Source organism: Rattus norvegicus, chromosome 8 (genome assembly GCF_036323735.1).
Source record: "Rattus norvegicus strain BN/NHsdMcwi chromosome 8, GRCr8, whole genome shotgun sequence".
NCBI classification, from domain to species: Eukaryota; Metazoa; Chordata; class Mammalia; order Rodentia; family Muridae; genus Rattus; species Rattus norvegicus.
This window is the reverse complement of record NC_086026.1, coordinates 28,107,655-28,132,886: the sequence shown is the minus strand read 5'-3', so window position 1 is coordinate 28,132,886 and position 25,232 is coordinate 28,107,655. Positions and strand designations below refer to the sequence as shown.

General features: G+C 48.4%; 2 protein-coding genes across 4 annotated transcripts; both read left to right on the top strand.

Annotated features, from left to right (window-relative positions):
• The first annotated feature begins 119 nt into the window (after positions 1 to 119).
• Ap1m2 (adaptor related protein complex 1 subunit mu 2) lies at positions 120 to 18,139 on the top strand. Of its 2 annotated transcripts, none has more exons than XM_039081849.2 (12): positions 120 to 319; positions 2,813 to 2,969; positions 3,176 to 3,243; positions 7,358 to 7,488; positions 7,580 to 7,727; positions 7,813 to 7,939; positions 10,290 to 10,438; positions 10,533 to 10,604; positions 14,120 to 14,278; positions 15,459 to 15,584; positions 17,121 to 17,196; positions 17,726 to 18,134. In XM_039081849.2, the coding sequence occupies exons 1-12, from the start codon at positions 278 to 280 to the stop codon at positions 17,746 to 17,748; spliced, it is 1,278 nt and encodes a 425-aa protein (XP_038937777.1). In that variant the 5' UTR covers positions 120 to 277; the 3' UTR covers positions 17,749 to 18,134.
• A 3,938-nt stretch (positions 18,140 to 22,077) lies between these two features.
• Positions 22,078 to 24,851, top strand: Cdkn2d (cyclin dependent kinase inhibitor 2D). 2 transcript variants are annotated; one of them, NM_001009719.2, is made up of 2 exons: positions 22,078 to 22,405; positions 23,974 to 24,843. In NM_001009719.2, the coding sequence occupies exons 1-2, from the start codon at positions 22,265 to 22,267 to the stop codon at positions 24,331 to 24,333; spliced, it is 501 nt and encodes a 166-aa protein (NP_001009719.1). In that variant the 5' UTR covers positions 22,078 to 22,264; the 3' UTR covers positions 24,334 to 24,843. The 2 variants fall into 2 exon arrangements, with proteins under 2 accessions (NP_001009719.1, XP_063122026.1); XM_063265956.1 differs by lacking the exon at positions 22,078 to 22,405 and adding an exon at positions 22,548 to 23,745 and having other exon boundaries at positions 23,974 to 24,851.
• The last annotated feature ends 381 nt before the right edge of the window (positions 24,852 to 25,232 follow it).

Sequence of the window (25,232 nt, the reverse complement as noted above, 5' to 3'; positions counted from 1 at the left end):
CCAGGCATTCCTGATCCCCAAAGAAACGTGGGTTAGGGCTGCAGTCGCACCTCTGTTCTGCCTTTCCTAGCTCTTGGAGCAGCCTTGGCATTTGCTGCCGACCGTGCCGCTCACCTGGCGGCCTCCCCTTTAAGACGCATTCACCTGGCGGCCTCCCCTTTAAGACGCGCTCACCTGGCGGCTCACCTGGGCGAAGGCGCTTCCGCAGGAAGAAGGAAGCAGCAGCGCTGCCGCCTCTGCAGCTCGCTCTCGCCTCCTAGCTTCACCGGGCGCCACCATGTCGGCCTCGGCAGTCTTCATTCTGGACGTCAAGGGCAAGGTGAGGCAGAGGGCAAGGGATCGTGGTTCGACGGGCGAGCACGAGGGCCCAGGGCACAGGACCGGGAGCTGGGGACCCGCCCTCTTCAGCCGGCATCTGTGGCAAGGGGTTTCACCTCTCTGAGCGTCATTTCTCCTGTTTGTAAAAATGAGAATAAGAAAGATATCCACCATCTGAGCGCCCTGAACCAGTGAGCACAGCCCTTCTGCAACTCCGGAGTTCAATAAATGGGCCAAGTGTAACTCTGGAGTAGAAGGCCATACCCCTATCCTTGCAAGTCGACTGTCGCTTCTCCTGTGACAATGACAGCAGTAGAGATGAAAACGAGATCCCTGTAACATAATGACACAAGGTCGTGTGCCTCAGTTGTCAGCCAGCTGGCCTAGCACACAGACCTAGGTGTGATCCCAGTGCACTGCATAAACAGTCCCAATTCCAGCTCTTGGGAGGTGGAGGCAGAGGGATCAGGAAATCAAGGGAGTTTGAATCGGGCCTGAGCTACGTGACACTCACTGCCTCAAAACCAAAACAGGCTCAACAAGCCCAGACACTGGCTGTGTAAGTCTGGTAACCTGACCCAAACCCAAGTAAAGGGGAATGGAGACAACCTACAAAGTTGTCCTCTGACCACACCCACACAGACACACACAAACACACAGACACACAGACACACACAAACACACAGACACAGACACACACGCACATGCACACACTCCATACACACAAAAAATAGTGCCTGTAAAAAGATCCAAGAAGGACAAGGAGGCCAGGTGTTTTACCATGCACCTGTCACTCTAGCTACTGTGGAAGCTGAGTCAGAGAGATGACCTGAGCTCAGGAGGGCAAGGCCAGCCTGGGCTACAATAGCAAGACAAAGAAATAAATAACCTTGAACAAGAACGGCCCAGGAGGGGAAGAGGTTCAGGTCCACCTCTCAGCTTTTTGTGGACATAGTTTTAAACCTCAGCTTCTTCAGTCTGGAAAATGGACCCAAAGACACCTACCTCAAGGCTGAGGCAGGCACTGAATTCCTCAGGAAAGGTTCTTCCTCCTCTTCCTCCTCAGTGGTGGGGGCGGAACCCAAGCTAAGCCAGCATACTGCCACTAAATTACGTCTTAAAGATTTTATTTATTTATTTATTTATTTATTTATTTATTTATTTATTTATTTAATGTATACCTAACTGTCTGTAGACACACCAGATCCCAATACAGATGACTGTGTGCCACCATGTGGTTGCTGGGATTTGAACTCAGGACCTCTGGAAGAGCAGTTGGTGATCTTAACCACTGAACCATCCCTCCAGCCCAACTAAATTACATCTTAATCCTCCTCATACTATTTAAAAATTACACTTATTTGCTCTGCCTGTGTGAGAGTCTGTTCTGTCCTATCCCCACGTGTGTGGCTTGGACCTCTGGCCACCAGGCTCGGCAGCGAGACCCTTCAACCACTGAGAACCCCTGAGTTCTCTTGCGGTCCCTCCTGTGCGGTTTAAATTTGAAATGGTATCTGGTTGAATTCCCCAGGCTGGCTTCAGATTCACTCTGGAGCTTTGCTAGGCTTTGGACCTGCTATCCTTTTGCCTCAAGCTTCCCTGCTAACTCTGACGACAGGCCCTTGGTAAGAAAGACAAGGCCCAGCACGTCCACTGATTGATGTCGGAAGGACCTCATACGCAGTAGGATGGTCCTCTACTGCTGAGCCCATGTTCCTTATTTTTCATTTATTTATTTTTTTGTCAGAACCTCATGTAGTTTAGGTTGGCTTTGCACTTACTATGTAGCCGAGGATGGCCTTGTACTTCCGCCTCTACCCCCCAAGCCCATCCCCAGCATAACACGTACTGGCAGAATGTTGATGGTGTTCAGTATGCACCCAGGACACTTTTAGCTGTGGGTGTCAGGTACCTACATAACAGGCATGAAAACCGAGGCGTACAGAGGTAGAGTCCTAGCTAGGCCCCTCACTGAATTGCACACAGAGTGTGATATGGTGACAAACACTGTGACCCCAGCACTCTAGAAACCGAGGCAGGAGGATTGAGAAGTTGAGACCAGCTGGGGCTTCGTAGAAAAGGTGCCTAAATTAATCAGAAAAGGAAAGACAGTCGGGGAGGTAATTTACTCCTAGAGGGTTTGTAACATTAGCTCTCGCCAGGATGGAAGCAGGGGGATCAAGAGTTCAAGGTCGGGGCTGGGGATTTAGCTCAGTGGTAGAGCGCTTACCTAGGAAGCGCAAGGCCCTGGGTTCGGTCCCCAGCTCCGGAAAAAAAAGAACCAAAAAAAAAAAAAAAAAAAAAAAAGAGTTCAAGGTCATCCTCTGTGACATCTGGTGTCAAGGGCAGCCTATGCTACCTGAGGTATCATCCCCTCCATAAAACAAAAGAGGCCAGTGTGGGGGGCATAAAAGAAAGTTAGAAGAGAATTAGACATCCTAAGGCCCTAGGTCTGTGCGCTGGTGGTGACTTAGTCCTGTCTCTCTCCCCTTAGCCTCTGATTAGCCGAAACTACAAAGGCGATGTGCCCATGACGGAGATTGACCACTTCATGCCTCTGCTTATGCAACGGGAGGAGGAGGGTATGCTGGCCCCGCTGCTGAGCCACGGCCGAGTGCACTTCTTGTGGATCAAACACAGCAATCTCTACTGCATCCTCATTGTGGGAAGGAGCGCCAGGAACCTGATTCAGAGGGCGGTGACCTAAGAGCAGGATTTGCCCGGTTCATGTGCCTTAACTCAGGTTGTGCCTGGGGTAAGGGGTAGTAGAAATGGGGTGGGGGCGGGGGGCATAACAGGGGACATGTAACTCCACTCCCTCAAAAATGGCGCATTTTCCTTAACCTTACTGCACCAGTGGTGGCCACCACACTGAAGAACGCCAATGCCTCTCTGGTGTACTCCTTTCTGTACAAGACTGTGGAGGTAGGTCCTGGCCTCTCATTAGCTAGCTGGTCTGGCCTCTCATTGGCTAGCTGGTCTGCTTGTCTGCTGGTTAAGCTCGCCCCTGTCAGATGCCGGCTTCTGACCATGCCCATTAAAGCCTCCTCGCAACCTCTCACCCACAGCTGAGCTACATACAGGTCTAATCCCTTGCCTCTGTGCCTGGAACGTTACAGGGTGCTATTGTAAGTAGGGGAGAAGGAAAAGAATGAAGTACTGTAGAGAAAGTGTCCCCAATAGAACATAGTGGACAAAGAGGCTTTGAGGTGTGAACAGAGCTAAGCCGAGGGGTTCAGGCAGAGCGAGCTTCAGATGCTGAGGGAGGACGTCTTCCTCCCCAGGAGATGCAGGTGTGCATCCGTGTGCTTGGCACTGGAAGTGCTCCAGAAGTCGGAATCTTTGGGAATGTGTGTGAAGTATTCTAGACTTGAAGAAATGTATTTGTGGTTTCAGGTATACATGAAACACTTTAATCAGTGTTTCTCAACCCGGGGGCTGCGACCCCTCTGGGGGTCGACTGGCCCTCCCACAGAGGTCACATAGCAGATGTTTGTGTTCAATTCATAACAGTAGCAAAATTACAGTTATGAAGTAGCGATGAAATAATTTTATGGTTGGGGTCACCACAACAGGAGAAACTTTATTAATGGGTTGTAGCATTAGGAAGGTTGAAAAATCACTGGATAGATAGATAGATAGATAGATAGATAGATAGATAGATAGATAGATAGATATGAATGAATGATATTTTTCTTTCTTTTTTTGGTGGGCAGTGTCTCACTTTGTAGTCCTGGCTGGCTTAGAACTTGGTGTAGAAACCAGGCTATCCCTGAACTCACTTCCAGGTGCTGAAATTAAGACATGTACCACAGTGCCCAGCAGCAAGATAATTTTAAAATTTTTTGCAATTTATGTGTATGAATGTGCCTGAATGTATGTTTGTGCACCACATGCCCAAGGAGGCCAGAGGAAACCAAAAGTTTTTTTGTTTTGTTTTTTTTCTTTTTCTTTTTCTTTTTTCTTTTTTTTTTCTTTTTTTTGGAGCTGGGGACCGAACCCAGGGCCTTGCGTTTGCTAGGCAAGCGCTCTACTGCTGAGCTAAATCCCCAACCGAAACCAAAAGTTTTATTTATTTTTTTCTTGTGTGTGTGTGTGTGTGTGTGTGTGTGTGTGTGTGTGTGTATAGTACCTGCAGAAGCCAGAGAAGGCATTGGATTCCTTGGGTCTGGAGTTTCTGCAGGAGATTCTGAACAGCTATGTGGGTGCTGGGAACTGAACCAGGGTCCTCTGCAAGAACAGCAAGCATCTTTTTTTTTTTTTTTATTCATTTATTTCATGTATATGAGTGCACTGTTGCTGTCTTCAGACACACCAGAAGAGGGCATCAGATCTCATTACAGATGGTTGTGAGCCACCATGTGGTTGCTGGGAATTGAACTCATGACCTCTGGAAGAGCAATCAGTGCTCCTAACCACTGAGCCATCTCTCCAGACCTCAGAAAGGCTTTTAATTATTTTATATATTTTTAGAAACTTGAGACATGATTTCAGCTCTACTTACCTGGAACTAATAGAGACCTGCTTGCTTCTGCCTCCCAAGTGCTGATAATAATGATAATTTATTAAAATAAAATTGGGAATAGTTTGTGGTGCTGCTTGTTGGTCATGCATGAAGACCCGAGTTCAGTCTTCAGCATCTACATAAACAGCTGCACAGTGCACGCCTCATAGGGCTCGCCTCACAGGGCTCGCCTCACAGTGCCCGCCTCACAGTGCTCGCATCAGCTTGGGAAGCAGACACAGTGGATTCCCTGGAATTTGCTGGCCAGTGACCCTAGCCTAGCCAATGAGCTCCGGGAACAGTGAGAGGCCCTGTCTCAAGAAAACAAACGGGGTTGGGGATTTAGCTCAGTGGTAGAGTGCTTGCCTAGGAAGCGCAAGGCCCTGGGTTCGGTCCCCAGCTCCGAAAAAAAGAACCAAAAAAAAAAAAAAAAAAAAAAAAAAAAGAAAACAAACAAGAAGGCGTTGAATGATAGAGGAAGATGGGAGTCGACCTCTGACCTCCACACACATGCACAGGACATGCATGAGCCGGTACACACACGTAAACATGTACACATGCTACACACACATACAGACATATATGTACACAACATGCACACACAAAGGCATACACTCACATTCACACATGCGCTGTTGCTCTTCCTTGGGGACATGTAAACAATGTCTATTGCTCCTGTGGTCCCAGTGACCAATCTAAGTGCAATCCCACCATGGGTCACTCTGGGGGACCCTTGAGTTACTGACAGGTCAAAGGGTTCCAGGCAGGAGGACTGCAGGTGGTTTCATTTACTTTTATTTATTGGTTTGTTTTTTTTTTTTAAAGTACCGTCACATTAACGTTTTCTTTTTTTTTTAAGATTTATTTATTTATTATATATAAGTACACTGTAGCTGTCTTCAGATACACAAGATCTCTTTACAGATGGTTGTGAGCCACCATGTGGTTGCTGGGAATTGAACTCATGACCTCTGGAAGAGCAGTCGGGTGCTCTTAACCGCTGAGCCATCTCTCCAGCCCATTGGTTTGTTTTTTTAAAACTGGGTTTCTCTGTGTAGGCCTGGCTGTCCTGGGACTCAATCTGTAGACCAGGCTAGCCTTGAACTCAGGTCACCTGCCTCTGCCTCCCGAGTGCAGAGATTAAAGCTGTGGGTCACCATGGCCTGTTGTGTCTGTTTATTTTTGACTGTCATGCAGCCCAGCTGATCTTGAACCTCCAGGATCACAGGTGTACCTGGTGTGTTTTATATTGAAGTATTTTTTGCACTTAGTTACTTGTGTGAGTGTGTGTCTGTGTGTGAGGCACGGGTGTGGAGACCAGAGGTCAGCTCGCCTTCCCGGGGGTCGTACTTAGATCATCAGGTTTGGCAAAAAGTTGCTTTACGTGCGGAGCCATCTGCCTGGTCTATTTCGTTTTGACTTTGGTTTTTCTATGCTGAAGAATTGCATCTGCGAACTCTGTTTTACTGTGTCCACTTGTGCCATACGCCATCTGACAGGCGGCTTGCTCTGTCCATTCTGCCACTTGCCCTGTCTGTCACCTGTCTGATACAGAAGGACTCATGATACAAGCATAGTACACACACCTTTAAAATTTACAAAATACACTTTATTAAATCTTTATTTACTTTTCTTTATATATATGGGTGTTCTGCCTGCGTGTATGTCTGTGCATGTCATGTGTGCAGTGCCCACAGAGGCCAGAACACAGAGGGCCTCCTGGGACTACCATTGCAGACAGTTTCGAGCTGCCATTTTGATGCTGGGAACTGAGTGTGGAATATGCATAGGCCGCGCGGCTCTTAACCACTGAGCCATCTCTCTAGCCCCACTCTTGTTCTGTTTGTTCATTTGTTTTGTTTGTTAACACAAGGTCTCTCTATTTAGTCCCGGCTATCTTGGAACTCTATGTAGACAAGGTTGACCTTGAACTCACCAGGACCCACAGGTATCTGCCTCCCCAGTACTTGAACTAAAGACATGAGCCACCATCTTTGGCCTCCATACATTTTTTTTGAAGGGGGAGCAAGATAGACCAGACCTCTCGTTCTAGATCTTCAAAGGCTACAAGAAGAGGATGGAAAGTTTATGGCCAACTATGTTCCTCAGCCAGACCATCTCAAAAAACAGTCTGGAGTGTGGCTCCTCAGCAAAGCCCCTGTCTAGAATCCCGCAGTGAGGGGTTGGGGTGCGGCTCAGTGGTAGAGCCCTGATCTACTACAAGGAAGGTGATGGTTTCCTTCAGCCTCTCTACCGTACCCACACCCAGAGAAGCCGATGGACACTCTCTCTAGCTGTATTCCAGGTGCTTCGCAGTGTAGGCTTCCACTGCCTTTTCCCTCCTCCTCACTCAACATCCAGGACTTGTCCCCTCAACATCCAGGACTTGTCCCCTTCCCTCATTAAATCGCTCTGTGAGAGAAAGGCCCAGTCTCTTTGTTTGCCGTCCAGACACACAGTAGGCAGTCCATAATTGCTTATTTGTCTGGCTGAGTGTGTTCCCGGTTTACGTGGTGTCTGTCCTCCTGCACCCAGGTCTTCTGCGAGTACTTTAAGGAGCTGGAGGAGGAGAGCATCCGAGACAACTTTGTCATTGTGTACGAGCTGCTGGACGAGCTGATGGACTTCGGCTTTCCGCAGACCACGGACAGCAAGATCCTGCAGGAGTGAGTGCAGGGGAGGTGCCGGAACAGGAGGCTGGCAGTCCCTCTGAGGTGTCCCTGTGCTAGCTGCCGCCCTCTCCGCTCTTTCCAACAGGTACATCACACAGCAGGGCAACAAGCTGGAGACCGGCAAGTCTCGAGTGCCACCGACAGTCACCAATGCTGTGTCCTGGCGCTCCGAGGGCATCAAGTACAAAAAGAACGAGGTCTTCATTGATGTCATCGAGTCTGTTAACCTTCTGGTGAGTTCTGTGCCCCAGGTCCTGGGGGCAGGAGAGGGGGACTCTGTACCTGTTGACACCCCATGTTGGGAAACCCCCTTTGCAGGTGAATGCTAATGGGAGTGTCTTGCTCAGCGAGATTGTGGGCACCATCAAGCTGAAGGTGTTTCTGTCTGGGATGCCAGAGCTGCGGCTGGGCCTCAATGACCGAGTGCTCTTTGAGCTTACTGGCCGTAAGGACCGGGGGGAGGGGAAACCTCTTCCTGGGAATAGGCTAGGAAGTAACCGGAGGCCTCCTAGACAGCAGCCAGCTGAGATAAGTGTCACATTCCCTAATGATTGCATGTCGGCAGCCGAGTTTACCCAACAAATGCTTCTTTGTTAATGAGCACTGCAGACCAAGCCCACTTCTGGCCTTGACATTCTGGTCGGGGGAGACAGGCTAATAATAATATTTAAACAACTCACAGGGGCCGGCATGGTGGTCCCTGCCTGTCGCCTCAGCACTCTGGAGGCTGAGGCAGAAGGGTTAGGAGTTCAAGGTCATCTTCCCCTTAGATTAGTAAGAGCTTTAAGAGGAGGCAGAGACAAGTGGGAATTCCCAGGGTGCCAGCCTGGCCTAATCAGCAAGTTTCAGGCCAAAGGAGAAATGCTTTCTCAGGCCCAACTAAACCAACCAACCAACCAAAAACCAGGTGGGGGCAAACACAGTGCTGCATATAGGTAATCCCATCACTTGGAAGTTAGGATTAGGAGTTCAAGGTCATCTTCAGCTGCTCAGTGAGTTGGAGGGCCACTGTGGCCTATATCTGATCCTATCTGAAAAGATCACACCAAAACACAGGAAACAAAAGCAGGACATACAAGCAGAAATGAAAAGGAACAGAAGACATGACCCACACAGTAAAGTGTGCTCACACCAACATGAAGCCCTGAGTTCAGATGTGTGTGGAACACATGAGAAGCAGACATGGGGTCCACTGTGGCTCTGCACCCCTTTAATCCCTGCACATACGAGGCCGAGCAGGTGGATCTCTGTGAGATCGAGGCTAGCCTGGTCTGCAGAGCAAGTTCTAGGACAGCCAAAGTTACATAGTGAAACTCTGTCCCCCAAAACAAATGAAATACAAAAGCTAATCATGGCCATGTTTATCTAACTGTTGCAGTGGGGGAGTAAGGTGGGGGAGCCCCCCAGAATGTTCTGTCTAGCCAGCCTAGCCAGCTGAGCTCTGGTTGAATGAGACACTGTGCATCAAAGCCAGAGGGCAAGAGAGATGGATCACGGGGAAAATCACTTGGCTCGAAAACACAGAGTGAGGTCCCTAACCATGGCCAGTGTGGGCTGAGACCCCAGCATTTCCTTCATAATGCTGTCTGCTTGTTTATTACTTACTATGTGCATGCATTTCCCCTATATGTGTGTACTTGCACCATGTATGCATACTGCCCACAGAAGCCAGAAGAAGGTGTCCGATCCCGTGGGTCGGAGTTACAGATAGTTGCCAGCCCCCATATAGTTGCTGGGAACTGAACCTAGGTCCTCTAGAAGAGTAGCCAGTGCCCTTAACCACTGAGCCATCTTTTCATGAAGTCTCGGCACTCTTATGCTTAGTGGAGGCAGAGACAGGGGAAACGTCCAGAAGCTCCTAGATAAGCTAGATTGGAGGGCACAGCAGGTCAGAAAGCGAGATCTGGTGCCTTGGCACGGTGGGAGGGAAGAAGCAGATCAGACATACCACAGCTATGTGTTCAAAATAAAAGGGCATGTCTCAGCAGCTTAAAGCACTGGCCAGCAAGCCTGACCATCTAAGTTCAATCCCTAAGACTCATGGCAGAAAGAGCTGATGTCTACACTGTCCTCTGACCAAACACATTGTGGCAAGCATGCTCCACCTACCAAGTAAATAAATTAATGCATAATTTAGAGATGTTAGGCACTGATTAACCTGGAGTTTACACATGTACACATGAATGCATACATTGCACACATGCACACAGGTGTACTCACAGTGTACACATGCACACAAAGGGGAAACTAGGGTCTGGAAAGGCAGCACTGTGGCTCAGGGCATTTCTTGGTTCTGCCAAGGACCTGAGTTCAGTTCCCAGCACCTACAGCAAGTGGCTCACCACCATTTACAACCTCCAAGAGATCTGACAACACCTTCTGGCCTCTGTGGGCACCAGCACCAGCTGCATATAAAATCACCCAAACATGCAAACCTTATAATTTAAGATACTAAAATTTGTGCTGAGTGTAGTGGCTCCCAGAGACAAATAGGCCTCTGAGCTGGAAACCAGCCTGGTCTATGCATGGAATTCTAGAACAGCCAAGGTTAGGTTAGAGACAGTTTCAGAAAGCAGACAAACAAAAACCCTACTAAAAGGGTTAGAAAAATAAACTCCAAATGCAATGAACGTAGAGAACAGAAGCTCAGGGTCGGGTGCAGACTCTGGGCTGTGTGTCATGTCCTGCTCAGCCCAGACCCTAGGCTGCTTTTTCTGAAAACCCAGAGAAGGTAGAGATGGTGGGGCAGGGTCCTTTCCTCAGCTCCAGGGTCACCCTTCTTGTTCCACACCGAGTTTCAGGCAGCAAGAACAAGTCTGTGGAGCTGGAAGATGTGAAATTCCACCAGTGTGTGAGGCTTTCACGCTTCGACAACGACCGCACCATCTCCTTCATACCCCCGGATGGGGACTTCGAACTCATGTCCTACCGTCTCAGCACCCAGGTGAGCCATGACCCAGCCCAGCACAGGAGAAGCTAGGCAGTAGACCAAGGGTGGATGTCAGAATCTGTGAGAACTGCTTTCTCTGCTGTTGCAGGTCAAACCTCTGATCTGGATCGAGTCAGTCATTGAGAAATTCTCCCACAGCCGAGTGGAGATCATGGTGAAGGTAGGCCCAGGGGAGGCTTTCTCAGTGCAGGCTCCATGGCATTTCTGACTGGGTATTTAGGATTTGTGTTTGTTTTTAACTGCTCTTTTCCTTAATTGTGTGTGTGTGTGTGTGTGTGTGTGTGTGTGTGTGTGTGTGTGCACATGCACGCAAGCTTGAGAGAGGTTTGCTTACATATACATTGATATGCAAGACTTGCCTGGATTAAAGGCTAGAAGAGGGGATTGGATCCCCTGGGCCTGGGAGTGGAATTATGGGTGGTTTTGAGTTGCCATTCAGGTGCTGAGAATCAAACTAGAATCCTCTGGAAAAGCAGCCTTCGTCGTCGTCGTCGTCGTCGTCGTCTTCTTCTTCTTCTTCTTCTTCTTCTTCTTCTTCGTCTTCGTCTTCGTCTTCGTCTTCGTCTTCTTCGTCTTCTTCGTCTTCTTCGTCTTCTTCGTCTTCTTCTTCTTCTTCTTCTTCTTCTTCTTCTTCTTCTTCTTCTTCTTCTTCTTCTTCTTCTTCTTCTTCCTCTTCTCCTTCTCCTTCTTCTTCTTTTTTAAAAAAATTTATATATTTTATATGTGAGTACACTGTAGCTGTCTTCAGACACACCAGAAGAGGACATTGGATCCCATTACAGATGGTTGTGAGCCACCATGTGGTTGCTGGGAATTGAACTCAGGACCTCTGGAAGAGCAGTCAGTGCTCTTAACCGCTGAGCCATCTCTCCAGTCAGTCTTTTGTCCTGTTTTGTTTTGTTTTTTTTTAAAGATTTATTCATTTATTATATATAAGTACACTGTAGCTGTCTTCAGATACACCAGAAGAGGGAATCGGATCTCTTTGCAGATGGTTGTGAGCCACCATGTGGTTGCTGGGAATTGAACTCATGACCTCTGGAAGAGCAGTCGGGTGCTCTTAACCACTGAGCCATCTCTCCAGCCCCCTGTTTTGTTTTTTAAAAGCAAGATCTCACTATGTAATCCTGGCTGAACTCTGTAGACCAGGAAAACCTCAAATTCAGAGATCAGCCTGCCTCTGCCTCCTAAGAGATGGGTCTAAAAATGAATCTGTGTTCTCAGCCCTTATTTATGTGTTTAAGGTTTTAAAATTTTATTTATTTTTTATTTCACGTGCACTTGTGTTTTGCCTGCATGAATGTCTATGTGAGGGCATCGGATCCCTGGAACTGGAGTTATGAACAGTTGTGAGCTGCCATGTGGTGCTGGGAATTGAACCTGGATCCTCTGGAAGGGAAGCCAGTGTTCTTAGGTGCTGAGCCATTTCTCCTGCTCCTTAAGATGTATTTCTATTTTTTGTTTTTTTTTGTTTGTTTTTTTGTTTTTTTCCGGAGTTGGGGACCGAACCCAGGGCCTTGCGCTTGCTAGGCAAGCGCTCTACCACTGAGCTAAATCCCCAACCCCTCTATTTTATATACATAGATGTTTATCTGTGTTTATGTATGTGCATCCTGTGTGCCTTGGAGACCAGAAAAGAGAGTACTATCCCATAGAACTGAGTTACAGATTATTGTGAACTGAGCTGAGGGTACGAGGCACCAACACTGAGTCCCCTGAAGTGGTAACAAGTTCTCTTAACCAATGAGCCATCTTTCCAGTTTTTTGTCTTTTTTTTTTCAAAAAAGGATTCCTTTGTGTGGTCCTGGCTGTCCTGTCCTGGAGCTCACCTTGTAGACCAGGCTGGCTTTGAATTTACGGAGATCCTCCTGCCTCAGCCTTTCTAGTGCTGGGTGGGATTAAAGGCGTGGGCCATTAGTGCTTTTATCATGCCTGATCTTGTTATACAGCCCTGGCTGGCTCTGAACTTAGAGACATCCTCTGAACATGTTTGCACCACGATACCTGGCTTTGAAAAGGTTTTATTGGCCAATTGACATTTTCTTAGTTTACATGTTTATTTACTATTAATTCATGTATATGCGTGTGGAGGTCAGGGTACAATTTGAGGGAGTCAGTTCTCTACTTCTACTATGTGGGGTCCAGGGGTTCAGGTCCTCAGGCTCGGTGGCAAGTGCCTTTCCCCCCTGAACCATCTCACTAACCCTTTATTAGCATATATTATCATATATTACAATGAGTTTCATTATGACATTTCATAATTTACATGCTGTAGCACATCCTCACCCTTTTGTTTCTTCTCAGTCTGCTGACTTCTCCCTTCCCAGCCAGCCCCCCTTTACTTTAATGTCTTTTTCTTCTTTGTGACCCAGTTAGTTTCTTGGGGTTAGGGGGTCCAGGACGACCTGGAACTCCTGATCTCCTGCTTTCCCCATTTGACATTACAGTGGGGCGTCACACCCGGATCCTTATATGTCTGTTTATTTAGTTATTTGTAAAATTTTGCGGGATTGTTTGTTTTCTGTTGTTTTGTTTTATTTTTGTTTTTTCCGTGTGGCTCTGGCCGTCCTGGAACTCTCTCTGTAGAGTAAGCTGGCCTCAAAACTCACAGATTCACCTGCTTCTGCCTCCCAAGTGTTGGTATTAAAGACGTGCAGCACCACCACCCAGCTATTTATTTATTTTAGACAGGGTCTCACTATGAAATCTGGCTATCCTGGAACTTAGTATTTAGACCAGGCTGGCCTTGAAAACTCATGGGATAGGCCTGCCTCTGCCTCTGCTGCCCAAGTGCTGGGGCTGAAGGCATGTGCCACTGTACCAGGCTCCTGCTTACTTATATTACATTGTAATTTAAGTTAATGGGGGGCGGTGTGTCAAGGGTTTTTCTGCGTAGCCCTGGCTGTCCTGAAACTTGCTATGTAGACCAGGCTGGCCTCAAACTCAGATCTTCCTGCCTGTACCCCTCCCCCCCATGCGCTGGAACTAAGGTGTGTGCGACCACACTGGCCCTGTTTTATTTTTGTTTATTTTGTGTATGTGTGTGGGGAGGCACATGGCATGGAGGTAAGAGGACAACTTACAGGAGTTGCTTCTCTCTACAGTGTGGGTCCTCAAACTCAGAAGCACTTTGACCTGCTGAGCCATCTCACCAGGCCCTTTTATTTTTTTTTAATTTTTTATTTATTTGTTATACATAAATACACTGTAGTTGTCTTCAGATCCCATTACAGATGGTTATGAGGCACCACGTGGTTGCTGGGATTTGAACTCAGGACCTCTGGAAGAGCAGTCAGTGTTTTTTTTTGTTTTGTTTTGTTTTTTTGTTTTTTTGTTTTTTTGTTTTTTTGTTTTGTTTTGTTTTTTTCTTTTTATTTTTTAGAACTGGGGACTGAACCCAGGGCCTTGTGCTTGCTAGGCAAGCGCTCTACCACTGAGCTAAATCCCCAACCTTCTGCCACCAGGCTTGATTCCCATTTTTTTTTTTTTTTTAATTTTCGTATTTTCAAAAAGGATCCCACTTAGTTGTCTAGGTGTCCTTGAACGCAGTCTCTCTAGTTCAGGTTGGCCTTGAACTTGAGATCCTCCTACTTCGACCTCCAGAGTAGCTGGGATCACAAACATCCACCTCTTGCTCAGAGTGAATTCTTTTTGCCTCCTGCTCTCTCCTGGCAGGCCAAGGGTCAGTTTAAGAAGCAGTCGGTGGCCAACGGCGTGGAAATCTCTGTGCCTGTACCTAGCGATGCAGATTCTCCACGCTTCAAGACCAGTGTGGGCAGTGCCAAGTATGTGCCTGAGAAGAATGTCGTCATTTGGAGCATCAAGTCTTTCCCTGTGAGTACTGGGAGAGGTGGGGCCCAGGGTGGGAGGATTTCGGTGGTGCTGGTGGGGCTTGCCTAGGCCACATGACAGAAGGAGAAGAACGTCCCAAGTACCTCATCTTAGAGGAGGATGCATGAGGATTACACGGATGCACATGGCTGTCCTTGAGAGCCGAGGAAGGGGAAACCCAGGCTATCTGGCTCCAGATTGGTACACTGTATGTGGTGGCCCATGTCTGTCTTTCTCCCATTTGGGAGGTGGAGGCAGGAGGATAAAGAATTCAGACTTACCCTTACCTTGATGACTACTTCTAATCTAACCTAGCTGCATAAGACCCTGCTTGAAAAATCCAAACCTGGGCTGGAGAGATGGCTCAGAGGTTAAGAGCACTGACTGTTCTTCCAGAGGTCCTGAGTTCAATTCCCAGCAACCACATGGTGGCTCACAACCATCCCTATTGAGATCCGATGCCCTCTTCTGGCCTGCAGGCATACATGCAGGCAGAAAGCTGTATGTTGTACACATAATAAATAAATATTTAAAAAAAGAAAAATCCAAACCAAACCAGTCAAAGGTGGGGAAACTGAGGCCTTGTGAAACAGCACCTCCCTTCCCCCACAAGTCCTTCAGGGATATGTATGGCCTTGGTGCCTAGTTTCTCTTTCATAAACTCAGCTCATCTGTAAAATGGGTTGGATGACATTTGACCCACATTATTTTTTGTTGGTGTTGGTTTTTAGACAGGGTGTCACTATGCAGTCATGGCTGGACTGGAACTTGCTATATAGACTGGGCTGGTCTTGAACTCATAGAAATCTACTTGCCTCAGCCTCCCAAGTACTGGGATTAAAGATTGTGTGTGTGTGTGTGTGTGTGTGTGTGTGTGTGTGTGTGTGTGTGTGACAAATATGACCCACGTTCTTGGAACACTAGTGGCTTTATTTTATAGTTACTCTGTGTGTGTATGTGTGTTTTTGTCTGTCTGTCTGTCTGTCTGTCTGTCTCTCTCCTCCAGACTGAGGAACAACAGTTAGCACCCTTCCCTTGCTTGTACTAGCACAGACTTTTCCTATGGGTCTCAGCCAGCACTCTTGTGTTTGGAGTCTGTGCAATGGACAGGTACAACTGCTGTGAGGGTTGTCTGAGATATGGAATGACTCTGAGAGAGTCTGATGCCTCTGTGTGTCCACAGGGGGGCAAGGAGTACTTGATGCGTGCCCATTTTGGCCTCCCCAGCGTGGAAACTGAGGAGGTAGAGGGCCGGCCACCCATCGGTGTCAAGTTTGAGATTCCATACTTTACTGTTTCCGGCATCCAGGTGAGGAACAAGGGTGGGGAGGTATCCTCCTTTCCTCCCTCCTGGCTTTAGTCACCTCCCAAGTCACGTCTCATTTATTCATTTCAGCATTTATTTATTTTGTGTATCAGTGTTTTGCATACGTCTGTGTACCACGTGGTTCCAGGTTTCCATCTGCTGTATGGATGCTGGTACTTTAATCCAGGTCCTCTGGAAGAGCAGCCAGAGCTCTTAACTGCTGAGCCATCTCTCCAGCCCTGTGTTAGGGTTTCTAAGGATTGCCGTGACAAGACACTGTAACCAAAAAGCAAGTTGGGAGGAAAGGATTTATTTAGCTCACACATCATTGGAGGAAGTCAGGACAGGAACTCAAAGCAGGCCAGGAACCTGGAGGCAGGAGCTGATGCAGAGTCCATGGAGAGGTGCTGCTTACTGCTTGTGTTTCATGGCTTGCGCAGGCTGCTTTCTTATATAACCCAGGACCAGCAGCCCACAGATGGCACCACCCACCACGGCCTGGGCCCTCCTTCATTGATCACTAATTGAGAAGATGCCTTACAGCTGGATCTCATGGAGGCATTTCCTCAACTGAGGCTCCTCCCTCTCCGATGACTAGCTTGTGTCAAGTTGACACACAAAATCAACCAGTCCAATCCCCCTTTTTAGTTGTGTTGTTTTTGAGACAGGAACTCACTGTAGCCAGGCTAACCAGGAACTTGCTGTGTAGACCAGACGGCATTGTGCCATAGAGACCTGTCCTGAGATCTGAGGTGTGCACCACCGCATCAGGCATTTTTTTTTTTTTTTTTTTTTTTTTTTTTTGTAATCCAAGCTAGCCAAGGACTTACTCTGAAGTCCAGACTAGACTCAACTCAATATCCAACCCAGACTGGACTTGAAGCTATGACATCCTTTTGTCTAGATTTCCAAGCAGTGGTATGAAGTCATGTGTCCCCATGCTCAGTTCTCTATTTCTTCTTTGTCGTTGGCCTGGGAATGCTGCCTCTTCTGTTCTCAGGCTGGCACTTTGCCCTCTCCCCACTCACATCTACATGTGCCACCGTCCCTGCCACTGCCCCTGCTTTCCCTGCTCTCAGAGAGAGTATCCTTTGTTTTCTTGACCTTCTCCCCAACCCTCTTCTGTATTCTCCAGTCTGCTCCTTCCCCTATGGGCCTGGATCACTTCTTCACCCATATTGAGCTCAGACTCCCAGTTAGCATCATCCTAAAGCATGCCCTATATATTTTCTTTTTTTTCGGAGCTGGGGACCAAACCCAGGGCCTTGCGCTTGCTAGGCAAGTGTTCTACCACTGAGCTAAATCCCCAACCCCTATCTTTTCTTGACATAAGCCACCACTTTTCCTTCTGACTCTGTTCAACTCATCCTCCCAATACCTTCCCCCACAAATACTGGAGATTGAACCCAGGGACTGACACATGCTAGGCAGGGGCTCTACCTCTGAGTCTACCCCAAGTACTCACAGGGGACTCTAGAAGGGAGTTTCCTGCTAAGACACATCCCTCTTCCTTGGCTGATCCTCTTTATGATCTTCCAGGTCCGTTACATGAAGATCATCGAGAAAAGCGGGTACCAGGCCCTGCCCTGGGTCCGCTACATCACCCAGAGTGGTGGTAAGGTGTTGGGGCTCTCTGGGACAGTGGGGGTGAGGAGGTAGGGGGTGTAGGGACTTTCATGCCGTGTTGGGGCAGTTCTAAATTGTAGCATGGCTAGCACCAAACCTGTCCTCACCATGCTTCCACATATTTAAAATGGAGTGGTCGGCCCGCTGCAGCAAAATGTTATACTTAGCACGTTCAGATGCTGCCTGGGTGCGGGCATGCTTACCAGGTGGAGGAGTCCGTGTGGCACCCATCCTGATCTAAGCAAAACTTTCTTTTGTGTATGTGAGAGTAAGGCTAGAAACCAGGGCTTTACGCACGGTTAAGTAGGAGCTCTAACATCCAGCCACATCTGGAATTCTAGGCAGTAGTTCTACTTTTGAGCCACGTCCCAAGCCTACAAGCCCTAGTAAGCATTGTGAAGTATTTCCAGGGGTGATTCTGTGTCGGGACCCAGGATAGATTTTTGTGGGTGTTGGAACTCTCTCCTCCTTTTCCCTCTCAGCTCTCAGATGGTCCCTGCTCTTTTTTTTCCCTGCAGATTATCAACTTCGGACCAGCTAGAAGGGAGAAGTGAGGCTTCCATCACCCCAGATACCAGCCGCAGACTTTAAAGAGCTGTGTGTGTGTGTGTGTGTGTGTGTGTGTGTGTGTGTCTGCACATTCAGGGTTAGGCACTGACTTAACACATCCTGGCTGCCTGCACCTAACCCCCTTCACCTCTCAACTGTCTGGGGTGGTTTCTCTGTGTCCCTCGCCCCTGGAGCTGTCCCACACTGATTTTATATGAAGAAATATAAGAGGGCCTGGACCGCGCTACCCCTCCCCCACGAGTGCCTTCTTGCAGTGAACTGCCGGGCAGATCTAGGGCCCACCTTTTATAGCTGCTGAGCCGAGGCCGCTGGCCCTCCACCTGGGTTTTAGGGTGTCATTAAAATGAGTCTAACAACTGTGACTGTGCTTCTTCACTAGGGACTGGGAATGACTGGAAGGGCTCGTGTGGGAGCATCCATTGGTTGCTTGTCAATCTTTTCTGTTCAGGTTCCTCCACAGCCCTCCCTTGTTCCCTGTCACTGTCTGATCCTCTTTGCAGCCGTGGCAGTTGCTATAAAATCTATCAGTCCATCATTGCCCTGCTTAATCCTGGTGGCCATAAAAATTTATGCAGTTCCAGGTCTGTCTACTCCACTGCACTACCCCTGCCTACCTTCCTGCCCTCCCAGGCTCCCGTTCTGTACTGCACTCAATACTTTCGAGCCTCAGGCCCTTTGTACATGCAGCAACTGCCTATTTTATAGTGTCTTTCTTTCGTTCTGATTTTTATTTCTTAAGATAGGGCTTGGCTGTCCTTTAACTTTCAGCCTTCCTCTGGCCTCTGCCTTCCACACGTAGGTGGGTGGCAGGCATGAGGCCCATGACCAGCTGTGTTCTCCAGTTTTGCTTTTAGTTGTGAGACAAGGTCTCTTGTAACCCAGGCTGGTTTCAGGCTTCACCAGTAGCAATGAAGCCTCTGCTTCTAAGAGCTGGGATTACTGACATGCACAACATCTCCAACTTTGTCTGGCTTCAGGAAAATATTTTAAATATTTTCCTCTGTGTGTGTGTGTGTGTGTGTGTGTGTGTGTGTGTGTGTGTGTATACCTATATGTGGGTGTGCAGAGGTCTGTGTTGGCGTCCGCAGAGGCCAGAGGCTTCAGATTCTCCTGGAACTGCAGTCACAGGCAGCTGTATGCTGCCTGGTGTGGGTGCTAGGATCCAAGCTTGAGTCCTATGGAAGAGCAATATGTCTTTTAATGAATAAGGCTTGTCTTCTGTCATGTTTTAGTTTTACTTTTTTTTCTCTCTTTTTTTTTTTTTTTTCTTTTCGGAGCTGGGGACCGAACCCAGGGCCTTGCGCTTGTTAGGCAAGCGCTCTACCACTGAGCTAAATCCCCAACCCCTTTTTACTTTTTTTTTTTTTTTTTTTTTTTTTTGGTTCTTTTTTTTCCGGAGCTGGGGACCGAACCCAGGGCCTTGTGCTTCCTAGGTAAGCGCTCTACCACTGAGCTAAATCCCCAGCCCCCTTTTTTTTTTTTTTTTTTTTAAAGACACAGATCCTTACTGTGTAGTCCTGATTGTCCTGGAACTTACAATGTAGACCAGACTGGCCTTGAACTCCACCTGCCTCTGCCTCTGAATGCTGGGATTAAAGATGTCTACCACCACACTTGGGATTATATTTGAGAGTTTTGAAAACTGGCCATTTAGCCCAGGCTGGCCTACAACTTCATTCTCCTGCCTCAGACTCCTGAGTGTCAAGATTACAGGGTTTAATGGCCCTCTTTGTCACCTCCACATCATTAACTACTCTGAAAAAAATTCACTGACATCTTCTGGTCTGACTGTGGGTGTCTGATGGGTTCAGTGTATAGCCATCTCGGGAGCTGCATGTGTGGGCTGAAAGAACAAGGCCATTTCAGGACCTTCTCAGTGAAACTCACCTCCCAGAACCACATGACACACCTGGTCAGGCCAACTCTGTTCAACAAGAACTGCTTAACCTGAGAAAGACCATGATTCTTTTCTCAGCGACTAAAATTACTAGGTTTAGTCTATTTTTGGAGGAAGGGATCATTTTTGTTTTCTAGTCAGAAAGTCTCTGTGTAGCCCTGACCATGCTGGAACTCACTCTGTAGATCAGGCTTGCATTCAACTCAAAGATTTGTCTGCCTCTGCCTCCTTACTTCTGGGGTTAAAGCATGCACCAACCCCCTCCTCCCCACTCCAGGGAGCTTTAGCTTATTTATTTATTTATTTATTTATTTATTTATTTTTTGGTTCTTTTTTTCGGAGCTGGGGACCGAACCCAGGGCCTTGCGCTTCCTAGACAAGCGCTCTACCACTGAGCTAAATCCCCAACCCCTTTAGTCTATTTTTGTGTGTGGTATTTACTGTCCAAGAAAGGTGGACCTGATGGCACAGACCTGTAATCCCAGCACTCAAGAGATAAAGGCAGCATGATCGGGAGTTTGAGATTAGTCTGGATTTAGTGAATTCGATACCAGCCTAGGCCATAAAAGACCTTGTCTCAATAAAAAAAAGTTATAGATCAGTTAGGAGAGTGATTTCATCAAGTCCATGATGCCCTGGGTTCCATGTCCAGCGCTACGTGGACTGTGGCTATAGTAGCACTTGGAAGTGGCATTCAAGAGGCTCAGGTGTCATGCTTGGCTACATGCAGATTTGGAGGCCAGCCTGGGCTACATGAAACCCTTTAAAAAAAAAAAAAGACTTTAAAAGAAAATTACCAGGCTGGAAAGATGATGTGGTTCAACAGTTAAGAGCACTGGCTGCTTGCTCTTCCAAAGGACCTGGGTTTAATTCCCAGCACTAACATGGCAGCTCACAACTATCTGAGGTACTGGTTTTAGATATGACACCCTGACACAAACATGCATGCAGGCAAAATACCAATGCACATACAAGATAAAAAGGAAAAAAGAAAACTGCCAGATTTAATGGTACACACCTTTGATCCCATGGCTTTGGGAGGCAAAGGCAGGCAGATGAACAGCCTGGCCAACATAGTGAGTTCCAGGACAGTCAGAGCTACATAGTAAGACCCTATCTTGAAAAAACTTAGAGGGCTCGAGAAATGGCTCAGAGGTTAATAGCAGTGACTACTCTTCCAGAGATCCTGCGTTCAATTCCCTACAACCACATGGTGGCTCACAACCATCTGTAATGGGATCTGATGCCCCTTTCTGGTGTGTCTGAAGACACAGATAGTGTCTTTTATATATATATGAGTATATATAATAAATAAATCTTTAAAAAACGTAGAGAAAAAATTTAAAAGAGAATTATTAGAATATGTGGGTGTTTGTCTATATATGCACCATGTTGGTATAGGTCAGAAGAGGTTGTTGGATCCCTAGAGCTGGAGTTAATGATGGCTAAGCTGTCACGTGGTATGGGTGCTGAAACTGAATCCTTGATCCTCTACAAGAGAAGCCACTGATCCGTCTTTCAGTCTGTAAGATTCTTTCTCAAAAAATTAAAATAAAATAATAGAAGAGACCAGCTTGGTAGCCCATTCCTTTAATTCCATCACGAATAGCAGACACAGGTGAATAGTCCAGACAGAGCTACACGGTGAGCTCCAATCAAGGCTACACAGACAGAACCTGTCACAGAAACATAAAATAAACAAACAAAAATGTTAGAAGGCGCGCACTTTACCGCCCAGAAGCCATTCCTTCAACACAGCAGTCGAATGAATGAACTAAGCTCCCGGTCGCACAGTAAGTGCTTTTTAGGACTTCCGTGGTACATGAATGAATAGAATGTTCCAGTAGTAGGAGTTTCCAGTCTTGCCTCCCTCCCTCCCTCCCTCCCGGAGGCGCTAAAGATCCAGGATCCGCCTGCGCCAGCCTGTCTCCAAACTCTCTGCTGGAGTCAGTTAAACCTCCCTCTCTTTCCCGCCTGCCCGCCTGTTGGTTTTGAAAAACCAAAAACCCAGCTGTGGCGGGCAGCTCCACCGGTTGCCGCTCGCTGACCAATCAGGAGCCGCACCACCCCTACGGGTGAGGCAAACCTCCCCGGCAACGCATGCTGATTGGCTGATATTCCCAGTAGGCGGAACTTCTGGAGGTCGGGCGCTGGGCAAAGCGGCTCGCGCTACTCTGTTGCGAGTTTGTAAGAAAACAAGGGCGCTCTGGGCGGGGCCTGGGGCGGGCTTGCCTCGCCCACTAGCGGCTGACTCTAGCAGGCTGTGTGTAGCGCCGGCTCAGAGCCGACCCCGCCCGCGCAAGGAGAGGGAGGGTGAGTCTGGGGAGACCCGGCCCAAGGGGCGGGCGCCGAAGGGCTGGGCGGGGTTCCCTGAAGCCTCTCTGGGTGACAGGGGGAGGAGTTGCCTGCCAGAGCGAGGGTCGTACAGGCAGAAGGCGCCGGGTCTGCGGCCGGGGAATAACCATAGAGTTGGCCTTGGTGGCACCGCAACCCCTGAGAACCGAAATCTGATCCAGCCCTTGCTGGTCCCCAGCCCTGACCTGAACTGGGCTTGGGGCTGGGTGGGTTTCACAGACCACCGGTAGCCACTATGCTTCTGGAAGAAGTCAGCGTCGGCGACCGGTTGAGTGGCGCAGCGGCCCGTGGCGACGTGCAAGAGGTGCGCCGCCTTCTGCACCGGGAGCTGGTGCATCCTGACGCCCTGAACCGCTTTGGCAAGACGGCCTTGCAGGTGAGGCCTGGCTGGCACCCGGCTTCCACACCCCATCCCTCCAAGTCTCCTGGCCCGGGTTGGTGATCCCCTAAGGTCTAATCCTTGCTTGAACCAATGTTGGGTGGGTGGTGAGGGCGGGATGGGGGAGGGGATGGCGTTTCAGCTCTAAAGAATTCCTTGTCTAATAGCCTGGAAGATTCCGTTTCTCTGCAGACCTTTATTCCGTGGGTGAGTTGGGGTTCAGCTTCTTTTCGTGCGCGTCCTTGAGGACAGCTCATATTTCTCGAGGTTTCTAAGACATTCGATCTCTGGAAGGTGGCATGCATGTCTTCTTCAGGGGAGATAGCCATTTTTTGGGTTTTTTTTTTTTTTTTTTTTGGAGTTGTCCTCTTGAAGTGTCTTTGGTTATTTCGGGGAGACTTCATTTCAGCAGATGATATGGTTTTGTTTTTTTCCTTTTTGTATTTTCTGCGTGCCTCGTGACAAAAAATGATTCCTTATTGCTTGAAGGCGCCATAATTCTGATGACATTTATAGGGGAGTCCTACCTTTTCATGGGTACTCACACATTCTGAAGATCATGCCTATGACTTAGGAAGTCATTCCACGACAACGGGGATTCAAATTGGCTAGAGCATCTAGCTTCTCAAAAATTCTATGTAGTTCCCAGAATATGGGGTTGTAGTGTGGAAGGGGCTTATAGTCTTAATGATCGCCCATATGGGAGTGCTGGGTCCCTGAAAGAGGCTTTGGACCTTTCCCGGTTCCCTCTCCCGTTCGTTCATTCTCTTTGCTTCTTCATTTTTCTTTCCTTTCTTTTCCTTTTTTTTTTTTTCCTGAGACAAAGTCTCACTCTGCATTTCAGACTGGCTTTGAACTTGTATCCTCCTGCCTGGTCCTCCAAGGTTCTGGGATTATGATAATGTGTCACTACACCTGGCCCTTTAAAGATTTCATGAGAGTCACTTTTTTTTTTCCGGGGCTGGGGACCAAACCCAGGACCTTGCGCTTCCTAGGCAAGCGCTCTACCACTGAGCCATATCCCCAACCCCGCCATGAGAGTCACTTTTATAGTTAGCGATTTTTGTGTTCTTAAGAGAACTTTGAGCTGCACAGAGGTGGCACAGGCCTTCTTTAATCCCAGCATTCAGGAGGCAGATGCAGGTGGATCTCTGTGAGTTTGAGGCCAACCTGGTCTAGAGAGAGAGTTTCCAGGACAGCCAGAAGGAAACCCTGTTTCTGGTGGGAGTGGGGGTGGGGCTTTGGAGGTGGATGGGGGTCCTTATTTTCTTTTTTTTTTTTTTTTTGGTTCTTTTTTTCGGAGCTGGGGACCGAACCCAGGGCCTTGTGCTTCCTAGGTAAGCGCTCTACCACTGAGCTAAATCCCCAGCCCCGGGGGTCCTTATTTTCAAAGAACCTGTTCTCTGGGGTCCCAGTCTGATCCCTTGGGGCCTGACTTTCCTGGAGTGTCCCTGTTCACTAAAGGATCCCTTCTCTGGCACTCTGGATTTCTGGTAGACCTCTTTATTCTACCTGACCCTTCTCCAGTGGGAACCTCCTGACTTTCTGTCCCTCATTCCCCATAGGTCATGATGTTTGGAAGTCCAGCAGTTGCTCTGGAACTCCTGAAGCAAGGCGCCAGCCCCAACGTCCAAGATGCCTCTGGTACCAGTCCAGTGCATGATGCCGCGCGCACTGGGTTCCTGGACACCCTGAAGGTTCTGGTGGAGCATGGTGCTGACGTCAACACCCTGGACAGCACCGGGTCTCTCCCCATCCACCTGGCCATCCGAGAGGGCCATAGCTCTGTGGTCAGCTTCCTAGCTCCTGAATCTGATCTCCATCACAAGGACGCCTCAGGCCTCACTCCCCTGGAGTTGGCTCGGCAGAGAGGGGCTCAGAACCTCATGGACATTCTGCAGTCGCACATGATGATCCCAATGTGACCCGGGCCACAGTCTCCCACCTTGCTGGGTTACTTGTCAACAAAGGAGGAAAGAAACTTTCTCTTTTCACTCCTGTCCATTGAAGAAGGGAGTGGGAGGAGCAGTTTGTGGTTTGTTGGTGTTGATTTCTTGAGTGTGTGTGTTTGGGGGTTGTTTCTCATTTGTTTTTCTCACCCCTTTTTGGTGTGTTGGACAAAGAAGGGGCTCCTACAGGCACCAGCCACCTAAACGGTTCAGTTTCCTCTGCACTGGGGCTGCACAGAAGACCTCAGGGCAGGGGCTTAAAGCTCTAGCCTCAAGTGAGGTCATCACCTCCTGGGCTCCTGGGAGCTGGTGACCTTGGTGCTCAGAGAGCCCTGAAGTGTGAGCCATCTACTTTGGTCATGGGAGGGGGAGGGGAAACATTTAAAATCAGTTAAAAGGATAACATGAGTTTTTTGTTTTTTTTTTTTCATGGAAGGTTTCCAGTTTTGTTGTACAGTTTGAAATATATATATTTATTGCTTTATGGAAAGAAATTGTTTTGTGTGATCATTTTATGTTTTGGCTCATTAAACTAAGACGGCGAGGATGACTTCAGATTTAGGAGTCTGGGATGGGGTATTCGGAGGGTAGGATGAGACTAGGGATGGTGTGGGGTGATGGGGCAACACGGTCATTCCCAGGGCGTCAGGGTAACTGAGTTGGGTGGGGCAGCGGTCGGGTGCTGTCGGAACGGAAGAGAGACAGGAAACCGCGAGTGGAGAAAGGGGCCCCCAGATGTCAGCTGGGTGCCGGGAGCCGTCAGGGTGGAGAAGGGTGGGCGGTGGCTTGTGGCCTTTCCCCGCAGAGGCTTGTCCGCGTGGGTGTGGCTTGCTGAGCAAAAGGCCAACGGGATCCCGGAAGAGTAGAGGGTGGAG